The sequence below is a fragment of the Oncorhynchus kisutch genome, linkage group LG20, assembly GCF_002021735.2.
Source record: "Oncorhynchus kisutch isolate 150728-3 linkage group LG20, Okis_V2, whole genome shotgun sequence".
Classification (NCBI taxonomy): Eukaryota; Metazoa; Chordata; class Actinopteri; order Salmoniformes; family Salmonidae; genus Oncorhynchus; species Oncorhynchus kisutch.
The window spans coordinates 26,572,503-26,585,944 of record NC_034193.2 but is presented as its reverse complement, the minus strand read 5'-3'; the positions used below and the strand labels follow the sequence as shown (position 1 = coordinate 26,585,944).

Below are 13,442 nucleotides of genomic sequence, written 5' to 3'. Positions count from 1 at the left end.
GACATACTGTATATCCATGCATGGACACCACACACATTCATCAACATAGGGCTACAGAATTGTGTGGGTATTACCTCTACAAACACGTGCACACACACACTACAGAGTTAAGCAGATCATATCACCACTACAAAAAAAAATCATAAAAACGCTCCTACCATTGCTGCTCAGGTGACACAGAGGAAGACAAAGAACAGTGGACTATACTGTATGACATCATACAGTGATGTACTGCTCTGTGTTATTCCTTACCCCTCCACTAGGTGGTGGTACAGCAGCAGCAGAGGGAACAGACACAGGATCCGGCTGGGAGCTGTAGGTCTGAGGGATGGCTGGCTGCGGCTGCGGATCTACAGAGACAGAATACAGGATCAGACATTGCACACTCCACATTCTTTTAAGGAGATTCAAGGAACAATGTATGGCAATTACAATGATAACTTTTCGATTGATAAACATTACAGTGATAACCATTAGATTGTTTGACTGGCAAAATATAAAAAGATCTAACTATTATACACAATAGTATACAGTAGCATCTAGATGAGAGGCAAAAATAACAGTTGATTTGGGGGATTTTTTGCGTCGATATTTTACATCATTTGAGAGGGTAATTTGCTCATAAAGGGATTTTAATATATGGTGTACTTTAATTAACAAGCTTTTTGTGTCATATAAACCTCAAAATGATGAAGTCAAGGAGATTTCTTTGACATGTAACAGGTTATAACACATCTTACAAACTTTTAGGGGTTAATTTGCAGACTGTTAAAATAACCCAAAATATGGTGTATTATAATTAAACCACAAACTTTTTATCATATAAACCAAAATGATAATTCCATCAGCTAGTGAAATCAACTCTTGCCAGTTCTGGGCTATTGTGACATCACCACAGTACAACAATGTGAGCCACAATAGATGCAGTATTTTTGTTTGTGTATGAAGTATTTGGCAACAAGAAAAAAACAATTCACAATCATTTCAGTGGTCTTGTTATCATTGCAATAGTAACATATCTTTCATGTCAAAAACATAGGTAGTGTTCATAATGGTAAATAAGTATTTTGCAAGGCTTTCCCAAAATTCTGACACAAATTTACATTCAAAGGACAAGTGAGACAAATTCTCACCGTTTTCACAGAAAACGCAGATATCATCAATAGCCACAAATTTGGATATCATAGAATTACACATTTTTGTGATTGAATATAACTATTTTATTAAAACATTAGCCCCAGTGAACAATAACAAGAATAACATTTTCCTACATAATTCTATGATTTTTTCAGAGTGATTACAATTGCACTAGAATAGTTAATTTTTTATATATTTTTTGTTTGTTCCAGTATTTTCTCATTAATACCTGCTTTCTGTTTTGATGTAATGTTTTGATGTAAGAATGTAAATTGTTGATCTGTATTTGGATTTTTTTTTTTATTATATATTTTTTAAACCAATAGATGGAGTAAATGGAACGCAGACCATTCTATTGAGCAGATTGGCGCACAGTCAACAAATCTGATCTAACAAATTGGATATTCCTCAAATCCATCTTGATTTATCTATTGTAAACATGCCCACAATGTGGTTACTTTAGTCCGATTTGGATATACAGTGCCTTGCGAAAGTATTCGGCCCCCTTGAACTTTGCGACCTTTTGCCACATTTCAGGCTTCAAACATAAAGATATAAAACTGTATTTTTTTGTGAAGAATCAACAACAAGTGGGACACAATCATGAAGTGGAACGACATTTATTGGATATTTCAAACTCTTTTAACAAATCAAAAACTGAAAAATTGGGCGTGCAAAATTATTCAGCCCCCTTAAGTTAATACTTTGTAGCGCCACCTTTTGCTGCGATTACAGCTGTAAGTCGCTTGGGGTATGTCTCTATCAGTTTTGCACATCAAGAGACAGAATTTTTTCCCCATTCCTCCTTGCAAAACAGCTCGAGCTCAGTGAGGTTGGATGGAGAGCATTTGTGAACAGCAGTTTCCAGTTCTTTCCACAGATTCTCGATTGGATTCAGGTCTGGACTTTGACTTGGCCATTCTAACACCTGGATATGTTTATTTTTTAACCATTCCATTGTAGATTTTGCTTTATGTTTTGGATCATTGTCTTGTTGGAAGACAAATCTCCGTCCCAGTCTCAGGTCTTTTGCAGACTCCATCAGGTTTTCTTCCAGAATGGTCCTGTATTTGGCTCCATCCATCTTCCCATCAATTTTAATTATCTTCCCTGTCCCTACTGAAGAAAAGCAGGCCCAAACCATGATGCTGCCACCACCATGTTTGACAGTGGGGATGGTGTGTTCAGGGTGATGAGCTGTGTTGCTTTTACGCCAAACATAACGTTTTGCATTGTTGCCAAAAAGTTCAATTTTGGTTTCATCTGACCAGAGCACCTTCTTCCACATGTTTGGTGTGTCTCCCAGGTGGCTTGTGGCAAACTTTAAACAACACTTTTTATGGATATCTTTAAGAAATGGCTTTCTTCTTGCCACTCTTCCATAAAGGCCAGATTTGTGCAATATACGACTGATTGTTGTCCTATGGACAGAGTCTCCCACCTCAGCTGTAGATCTCTGCAGTTCATCCAGAGTGATCATGGGCCTCTTTGGCTGCATCTCTGATCAGTCTTCTCCTTGTATGAGCTGAAAGTTTAGAGGGACGGCCAGGTCTTGGTAGATTTGCAGTGGTCTGATACTCCTTCCATTTCAATATTATCGCTTGCACAGTGCTCCTTGGGATGTTTAAAGCTTGGGAAATCTTTTTGTATCCAAATCCGGCTTTAAACTTCTTCACAACAGTATCTCGGACCTGCCTGGTGTGTTCCTTGTTCTTCATGATGCTCTCTGCGCTTTTAACGGACCTCTGAGACTATCACAGTGCAGGTGCATTTATACGGAGACTTGATTACACACAGGTGGATTGTATATCATCATTAGTCATTTAGGTCAACATTGGATCATTCAGAGATCCTCACTGAACTTCTGGAGAGAGTTTGCTGCACTGAAAGTAAAGGGGCTGAATAATTTTGCACGCCCAATTTTTCAGTTTTTGATTTGTTAAAAAAGTTTGAAATATCCAATAAATGTCATTCCACTTCAAGATTGTGTCCCACTTGTTGTTGATTCTTCACAAAAAAATACAGTTTTATATCTTTATGTTTGAAGCCTGAAATGTGGCAAAAGGTCGCAAAGTTCAAGGGGGCCGAATACTTTCGCAAGGCACTGTATTTGGCTGTTTTTGTAGCACAACATTTATACGTTTTCAGGTTTAGAAGAAGTAAATGCTAACTCTCATTCATACAAAAGTTACACTTAAATCTGAACTGGTTCTCTAGCAGATTAGTAAAAATGGCTCACCCCGTGTTAAAAAATAGCCTCTTTCCCAATATTCAAATTACAACGTCTCACTTTCGGTTATTTGAAAATTAAATAATCTCCAAAATATTGCTGTATTTAAAACAACCCATAGAAAGCTGTTTGCAATTTCTGTTTAATCCACCAGAAAAGACAAACAAATATTACAACAAATATTATGGTTAGACCCAAATATACTAATTCATATATTTTTAAATATACGTATATAAAAAAATATAAAACGGTTAAATACCTATATTTGTTAATCGCTCAACACAGAATAGGCGCATAAGGGGACTCCCTCAAATGTTTGAAGAAAGTATTTATATTTTATTCAGCTTTGTTCAATAGTATTCCTCATACTATACAATAATGCCACGGAAATATAAACAAATCTTGTCTGCTAAATGAACTAGTGTAGCCCACAGCCATTTGGCATAGCCACATCAGGACCTAACATAAGGACAACTCGGAGTTTGCTATTCTTTTCTTCTGAAATAGACTACATTTTCTTCATATCATGTTTCTTTAGACCTGTCTAAAATAAATAATGGATTTATTGTGAAGGTGTAGGCTACAGTTGAAGTCGGAAGTTTATATAAACTTAGGTTGGAGTCATTAAAACTCGCTTTTCAACCACTCCACAAATTTCTTGTTAACAAATTATAGTTGTGGCAAGTCGGTTAGGACATCTACTTTGTGCACAACACAATTCATTTTTCCAACAATTGTTTACAGACAGATTATTTCACTTAGAATTCACTGTATCACAATTCCAGTGGGTCAGAAGTTTACATACACTAAGTTGACTGTGCATTTAAACAGCTTGGAAAATTCCAGAAAATGATGTCATGGCTTTAGAAGATGCTGGTGGAAACAGGTACAAAAGTATAATATCCACAGTTAAACGAGTCCTATATAGACAAATCCTGAAAGGCCGCTCAGCAAGGAAGAAGCCATTGCTCCAAAACCGGCATAAAAAAGCCAGACTACAGTTTGCAACTGCACATGGGGACAAAGATCGTACTTTTTGGAGAAATGTCATCTAGTCTGATGAAACAAAAATAGAACTGTTTGGCCATAATGACCATCGTTATGTTTGGAGGAAAAAGGGGGAGGCTTGCAAGCCGAAGAACACCATCCCAACCGTGGAGCATGGGGGTGGCAGCATCATGTTGTGGGGTGCATTGCTGCAGGAGGGACTGGTGCACTTCACAAAATAGATGGCATCATGAGGTAGGAAAATTATGTGGATATATTGAAGCAAAATCTCAAGACATCAGTCAGAAAGTGAAATCTTGATCGCAAATGGGTCTTCCAAATGGACAATGACCCCAAACATACTTCCAAAGTTGTGGCAAAATGGCTTAAGGATAACAAAGTCATGGTATTGGAGTGGCCATCACAAAGTTCTGACCACAATCCTATAGAAACATTGTGGACAGAACTGAAAAAGCGTGTGCGAGCAAGGAGGCCTACAAACCTGACTCAGTTACACATGCTCTGTCAGGAGGAATGGGCGAAAATTCACCCAACTCATTGTGGGAAGCTTGTGGAAGGCTACCCGGAACTTTTGACCCAAGTTAAACAATTTAAAGGCAATGCTACCAAATACTAATTGAGTGTATGTAAACTTATGACCCACTGGGAATGTGATGAAAGAAATAAAAGCTGAAATAAATAATTATCTCTACTATTATTCTGACATTTCACATTCTTAAAATAAACTGGTGATCCTAACTGGGATTAAATGTCAGGAATTGTAAAGAAAACTGAGTTTAAATGTATTTGGGTAAGGTGTATGTAAACTTCCGACTTCAACTCTATGTGGAGAAGCCAGGAGATGCTAAATGTGGTGTTCATAATGGTCAATTATAGTGAGACTGACAGTTACTTGCTTGACAATCACCGGCTGACAAAATGTTGTGACTGCCACAGCCCTAGTCCAGACCATACCAAATCTGAACCAAACATTGACGTTTATGATTGGTTCAGATTTGGTCTGAACTGGACCAAAAACCAATGTCCGTGGATGTCGAAATCAAGGGAGGTCTGGAACTGCACCAAAAAAAAAACATCCAAAAGGCGTCGGTCAGTGCTTACTGAGGTGTTGCCTACAGTGTTGCCTGAAATGGCATCGTATTAATGCCAATCTATGTGGCAAGCCTACCATTTGTAAAACACAAAAAAAAGACGTCTGGGCAGGGGAAAAAATACATGTCCAAATAACGTTGGCTCGTGCTTACTGGGGTATAGCCTACCATGTCAGCCCACAATGGAATTTTATGAATGCCCATCCATGTAGTAGGCCCACCGTTTGTAAAACAGGCCATTGTATTGGCTTTCTTCGTCCTGATTCATGTGACTAATTAATTTGGCTATTTAAGCTCTGAATATCATCTACCCAAATTTATCAGGAATTATCGCGAGCCTATTTGCACAGCGGGAAATGCAAAAGTATTTTTATTTTTCACTATGATAAGCTTGTCAAAAATGGATGGATACAAACTTCAAACCACTGACCTCGACAACAGTTGTGATTGTCCATTCCATATTGTCCATTTTACTTCATCCTGTCCTGTTTTTAGGATATGTTGTTTGTTAAGATGACAGTGTATTTTTAGGGGGGGGGGGGGGGTTGAGTGCCATTTAGTTTCAGGCTATTTGATCGGAGAAACCTGCATGATGTGAAACGTGTCCATCTCATTACATTGTCATACATTTTATCTCCAGCCTGTAGGCTACAGAAAAGGCCACATACTCTTTCTACCATATCCTCTATCTGCTAGATGATTTATGTTAGATTTTTTGACAGAACGTCGGTGGAGCGCTGCAGAGATGCATCTCTCTGACAGCACCCTGGAGAGGCGCGCTGGGAATGGAGAAGCAAAATATTTTTCGCCCGCCTCTAAAATGTGGCCACTGCTTATCAGAGCGGCATCAGCGCTCAACTAAAAAGCCAACATGCCAACTGGTTGAGAGAAATGTTAATTGTTTTTGTGCAGAAGTATGTGATGTTTAATTTGTCGTTGTTGGAGGTTTAGCTCCGAAAATGCCATCCTCGTCAATATGGCAAGCCCGCCTAATTCTGCCTAATGAGCGGGCCGGCCATGGACACAACCATCCCAGCTCTGCAGATTTTGCATGCGAAGGGACAGAATCCTTAGATATCTTGTTTCGGTACTGCCCCATATGAAGCTTGTTTTTGGTCGCATGTTCAATAATGGCTGAAAAATCACAACATTTATCTAAAGCTAACTCTGCAAATAGCACTGCTGGCTGACTTGAAAAGCCATAGTCATTTGATCAATAATATAATAATACTCTTAGTAAAAATGTTAATCTTTAATTTACGGTCTGGAGAAACTATGAGAATAGAAAGTTTCAGAACTTTTGTGAAACATCACAGCACAGTTGAAAAAAACGTATGGCAAGTAGAAATCACAACTGGATGGTGTTCAGAGATAGATGGGAGGGGCTGAGGGTAGCTGAAGGGTAAAAAAAAAAAGATAACTAGTGTAGAATGTACTGTGTCTGTAAAATGTATATAGTACTGTATGTTTAAGCTGGAAGTAGAAGCCTACGTGTTGTTGTCCATTATGTTTAGTCAAATTAGGGGAGCGGGGTGGTAGAGTTAGGGTGAAAGAATAAACTGCTGTCAGTGGCACAGGGAGTCTGGATGGCAGATGCGGTCTAGCCTTCTGCTGTACTAAAGTAGCTGTACTGAGGTCATGTTGTGAGCACAGATCCTCTAATTGACTATTTCTTTTCATCATCCAGATGATCACCTAATCCATCTGCTCCTTCTCCCTCAGTTTCAGGTTTTCCTGCAGTAATTCCTTGTAAACTTCTGGAGGCTTCATTGCAAGCAATTTGCTTTGATAGCACTTTCTACCACCGCTGTTAAGAAGATTTGTGTTATAGTTTTAGTGGTCAGCCAACAAATGGTTCAAATGGAATGTTCAAGGTGCACTGATCAGTTATGACATAGACGTGGTAAAGAGGTCCATCGAACTCAAGCCAAAACAATGGAATTGCTATGGAAACACACTGGGGGAAAGATCCAGTCTCCTCATTGCCCCCAGCAAAATGTGCCTACATTTAGGCTGTTGTTATAATTGTTGTATGGATGTCAACCTCAAATGTTAATTTCATCGTCACAAATCAATTGCATTGAAGTTAAAAACGACTTTGACTACCACCACCAATTTCAGTATGCTAGCTATGCTAACCAGGATTTGTTTGGGGGGGGGGGGGGGGGGGGGGTTTAATATTGCAGATAGATTGTGGGTTCTATCACTGTAATTGTCTGCATCACTTCCAATCCCCCATATATATTTTTTAATTTTTTATTATTTACCATAACCCTACCACCCCTCACCTAATTGGAGTAAACTAATGGAGAGCAAAACTTAGACTTCTTCATCCAGATTATACATACTATATATATTTTACAGACACGGTACATTATACACGAGTTATCATTTATTTACAGCATCATTTGTCCCAATAAAGTTTGACTAAATGAAAATCCACCGAACGGATAAATATGTTGTCGATCTTTAGAACATTTTTCCTATATCCGCCGTTTCCATTAGACTACCTAAGTCACAATATATTGTTTTTGCGACATTGCTTTTGTAGAATAAACCTGGGTGAATAGAAACCTGCCTCAAGACAGGACAAAGAAACACAGAACTCCAGAATAACCCGGGAAAAATTTACAAATGAAACCACAAATGCCTTCGGAAAGTATTCAGACCCCTTCCCTTTTTCCACATTTTGTTACGTTACAGCCTTATTCTAAAATTGATAAAATAATATTTTCCCCTCATCAATCTAGATTTTTGCAAATGTATAAAAATAAAAATGAAATACTTTATTTACATAACTCTTCAGACCCACAGCCTTGTCTTCTTGGGTATGACGCTACAAGCTTGGCACACCTGTATTTGGGGAGTTTCTCACATTCTTCTCAGCAGATCCTCTCAAGCTCTGTCAGGTTGGATGGGGAGTGTTGCTGCACAGCTATTTTCAGGTCTCTCCAGAGATGTTCGATCGGCCACTCAAGGACACTCAGAGACATGTCCCAAAGCCACTCCTGCATTGTCTTGGCTGTGTGCTTAGTGTCGTTGTCCTGTTGGAAGGTGAACCTTCACCCCAGTCTGAGGTGCACTCTGGAGCAGGTCTTCATCAAGGATCTCCCTGTACTTTGCTCCATTCATCTTTCCCCCGATCCTGACTAGTCTCCCTGTCCCTGCTGCTGAAAAACATCCCCACAGCATGATGCTGCCACCACCATGCTTCACATTAGTGATGGTGCCAGGTTTCCTCCAGATGTGACGCTTGCATTCAGGCCAAAGAGTTCAATCTTGGTTTCATCAGACCAGAGAATCTTGTTTCTCATGGTTCGAGAGTCCTTCAGGTGCCTTTCGGACAACTCCAAGCGGGCGGTCATGTGCCTTTTACTGAAGAGTGTCTTCCGTCTGGCCACTCTACCATAAAGGCCTGATGGGTAGAGTGCTGCAGAGATGGTTCCTCTCCAAAGAGGAACTCTGGAGCTCTGTCAGAGTGACCTTCGGGTTCTTGGTCACCTCCCTGACCAAGGCCCTTCTCCCCTGATTGCTCAATTTGGCCCGGGTGGCCAACTCTAGAAAGAGTCTTGGTGGTTCAAAACTTCTTCCATTTAAGAAAGGTGGAGGCCACTGTGTTCTTGGGGACCTTCAATACTGGGCTCCCGAGTGGGGCAGTAGTCTAAGGCACTGCATCTCAATGCTAGAGGCATCACCACAGACCCTGGTTGATCCCAGGCTGTATCACAACCGGCCGTTTTTATTTATTTATTTTATTTTACCTTTATTTTACTAGGCAAGTCAGTTAAGAACAAATTCTTATTTTCAATGACGGCCTAGGAACAGTGGGTTAACTGCCTGTTCAGGGGCAGAACGACAGATTTGTACCTTGTCAGCTCAGGGATTTGAACTTGTAACCTTTCAGTTACTAGTCCAACGCTCTAACCACTAGGCTACCCTGCCACCCCGTGATCGGGAGTCCCATAGGGCGGCGCACAATTGGCCCAGTATCGTCCGGGTTAAGGGATGGTTTGGCCGGGGTAGGCCGTCATTGTAAAATAAGAAGTTGTTCTTAATGGACTTGCCTAGCTAAATAAAGGTTAAATAAAAATGCAGACATTTTTTGGTATCTTTCCCCAGATCTGTGCCTCAACATAATCCTGTCTCGGAGCTCTACAGACAATTCCTTCGACCTCATGGCTTGGTTTTTGCTCTGACATGCACTGTGGGACCTTCTATAGACAGGAGTGTGCCTTTCCATGTCCAATCAATTGAATTTACCACAGGTGGACTCCAATCAAGTTGTAGAAACATCTCAAGGATGATCAATGGAAACAGTATGCACCTGAGCTCAATTTCGAGTCTGAATGGGTCTGAATACTTATGTTAATAAGGTATTTCTGTAATATTTTTATTTTTTTACATTTGCAAAATTTTCTAAAAACCTGTTTTCACTTTGTCAATGTTTGAGTATTGTGTGTAGATTGATGAGGGTATATTTTTATTTGATAAATTTTTACAATAAGGCTGTGTCGTAACAAAAAAATCCACTGTGAAATATCTTTTCATTAACCAAAAAGATTGTAGTTTCAGCTGTTTGAAGCTGGTGTACAAAACCGAGAAGTAAAAGATGCAAAAACTAAACTTAAGCACGGGAAGCATAGAAATAATGCACATAGAACAGATCTAGCTCTTCTTAGGCATGGTTTCAATGAGAATGACATATCTATAATTTATATGTGGACTTGGTCAGGTCACCCAAAAAGTTATATATTGCAGCTTTAAATAAACAGAAATTCTACCTCATGAGTCTTGAGAATCATCCAACCAAGTCAGAGGGTAATAAATGATAGGCCTAAATTAAAATATATCTTGTCAAAAATGAAACAGAAATGTCTAAGTAGCTAGCTTTCCATCCAATTGGCTACAGATTATCATGCAAATACTCTAAAATTCTAAAATATGCATTTTCTCACCAGTGGTGTGTTTCTACCCAATAGACTTGTTGCAGATAAACATTTGTGTGTGATGACGTAGTGCAAAAAAAAAATCTCTTTTTAATTTAAGTTTTCCTGTACTGAGTAAAAAATCTCAAATTCAATGTGTTTCCATCGCATTTTCAACTCTACCGAGTTCTGTCACAAAAACTGTTGCGTTGAATAGCAAATGTGCCTACTCATATATGATGGTTGTTTTATCAATATTTGCACATAAAGGCATTTCCACCACCATTTCTCGCTAATACATTTTACAGACAAAAAATATCAGACTATGTCGAAGGAACAAATTATCTTTCGGCATTTATAAAATTGTACTGAAACGACCTATTCTCATCACAGCTGTCGTGATAATTTTTTACAAGGTATGGCTTTACTCGCATTAAAATTGTGGATGGAAGCGCAGTTATTGCTGCAATAAACGGTCAGGTAAAGTCAGACTCGAGTCCAATCCAAGAATAGTATTAAAAATGACAGATATCACATGACATCGAGGTAACTGTTCACGTGGTTCCTCCATTTGACTTTGAATCTGGTTCAGGAGAAGAAGGGGTAGAGGCTAGGAGCTTTTGGATGGATGACGAGGGGGAGACCTGGCTGACAACTGTGGCATGTTTTGGGAGCATGGAGAGGCCAGAGATACTGTTGCCAGACTAATAAATTGGGCTAAGGAACAGAAGATGGGTTTTGGAGAAAGGCCATCAGTGTGTTTTCTGCAAGCAGTACAGCGGATGACGGCACGGAATGAGCTCGGTGAAAGGATAGATGTGGTTATGGACAGTGATGAGGAAGGAGAAGAGCCGAGTGCAGTTGGAAGATGTGTGTTGGGGAAAAAAGGCGCCAAGTACAAACCGTATTATGCCGTCTCTGATTTCTCAGAAATTGAACCTGACGAGAGTCAGGATGAACTACCTGTGTGGTGTGGTGTGGTGAAGACCTCAGAGTCCGTGCCTCCCCCCGATGGTCATGCAAAGGATGATTCGGGCCCAGTGGGAGTGACATTTTTGGAAAAAGTTGATCCCTGCGTTTTGGCTGAGGCTGGGGTAGATAATAAGTTGGGTAATGTTAAATTGGTTAAGGTAGCTCAAAGTAGACTTGTGAGAATTTTCTGTGTTTCTTCTGTCCAGTGGGAGCGGGCCCTTCACATCACGCGACTAGGGACAAGAGCTGTGACTTGCATTTGGGAGCAGGGAGCCTTTAAAAGGAGTGATTATTTGGGTGACGTTATGTGTTGAGGTGGAGCAAATTGAAAATTCCCTATGTCTGTGATGCCCGCCGTATGGTGCGACGCAGACCCGGAGGCGAGCTTGGTGAAACTGAGAAGACACTGTCTGTCATTTTGAGTTTTGAAGCAGTCTTTACCTGATAAAGTGATGTTAGGATATGTCAGTTATCCTGTGAAAGCGTTTGTGCCGAACTCACAAGGTGTTTCAGATGCCAAGCTTTTGGTCATGTTGCAGCAGTGTGTAGGAGGGAGATTCCCGAGAGAGAAGTCTGCTGGAGGGTATGGGATAAAGGAATGTGTAGTATCGGTGAAAAAAACTGTGTGTGTCAATTGTGTGTGTACTCATGTTGCTGGGGATCACAAGTCCCGGTGCGAGAGAGACAGGTTGAGGTTGCCAGGGTCAGACTAGAACAGAAGGTGTTGTATCCTGAGGCAGTGAAGAGAGTAGAGGATGATCGGTCAAAGGTGAGACGTAGGCTTAGGCCAATACAGAGTGATACGAATTTGTGCTTCAGTAAGGTTGGCTTCTTAGCATTCATTCATTGTAATCACAGAAAATAGATGTTGTGGTAGCAGCTGCAGAGAAGTACAGTACTTGGGTTACGTGGTTTTACTGCAGAAGAGTTACAAAGTGTGTTGAATAAAAGAGTCCCGTCCTCCCAGGCCGTCTGCCTGGTGTAGGATCAGTTACGGTCAAAGTGGTGGAATGGGGGTGGTGATTTTTCTTTTTATGAAATAGTGGTATCTATAGTGTTGTGTTCGAGACCGATTCAAGACCAAGACTGGAGCGAAAAGAGTCAGAGTCAAAGCCAAGACCCAAAGGGGGGCAAGACCGAGTCAAGACTGAGACCAGGAGGGGGACGAGAGGTACAAGACCGAGTCAAGACCGAGACCTGAAAAATGCGAGTCCAATTCAAGACCATGATTGTAATTTTGTCAATTTGTCCCCATAACAAGAGTTCAAATAGAGCCAGTCTAAAAAAATGTAGTAACCCAAAAACAGTGGGGAACAATGAGAGCCTTCTACGCTTTAAGAGAAAAGCTAAGGATTTATAAAATAATACAAATAATTATTCATATTATTCTTTTCAATCATGTTCTGATTTCATCTCTTTTTCTCACTGAAGAGAAAAAAAGATCCATTCAGGATTCTTCTTTGGTGGACTCTGAGGGGATACATCTAGCTAGCTAAGTCAGCCACTGGCGAGGGCTAGGCCATCAGAAGCTTGATAGAAGGCATCTGCCATTCAACTGTATTCGGGCAAAATGTTGGAGTGACAGTGGAATCAACCAATTACATTGACTTGTAGTGGGTGGGACAGTTTTAACAAAAATGTATGGAAACAGGTCACTGCAATAGCGGGCATTAGTTTTCCCAAGGTCTCGCTAGCTAGCTTTTATTGTAGGCTAGTTTGCAGCGGCTGCAGCAGGTGTTATTGAAGAGGATGTTGTTGCTTATTTGTTAGCTTCTCCCTTTTCAATAATAAATTTCAACAAGAGGTAGTGGAACTGTGTTTTTTTACTGCTGTTTGCATGCTGGTAGCCATCTCTTTGAAAATAACTTATGTGTGTGACACATTGTTGCATTTCAACTTTAGATCACTGGTTACTTTGTGTGCTAAATCTGAAGAAAAAAAATTCCACTGGGAAGTAACAGTTGAACATTTTGACTGGGAAATGCTTAACCTAATGGTTGTGTTTTTGTATTCTTAGGACTGGGACCTACTGGCTTATTATGTCAGAGTGAATGGACTGCTGTCTTTCCATCGACCCTA

At 40.2% G+C, this 13,442-nt stretch overlaps 1 protein-coding gene across 1 annotated transcript in view; it reads right to left on the bottom strand.

Annotated features, from left to right (window-relative positions):
* The window catches only part of LOC109865557 (LIM and SH3 domain protein 1), a 36,774-nt gene that overhangs the window by 1,866 nt on the left and 21,466 nt on the right, over positions 1-13,442 (bottom strand). Inside the window, exon 6 of the mRNA XM_020453830.2 lies at positions 253-350. Within this exon, the coding sequence (XP_020309419.1) occupies positions 253-350 (98 nt within the window). The remainder of the gene's footprint in view (positions 1-252; positions 351-13,442) is intronic.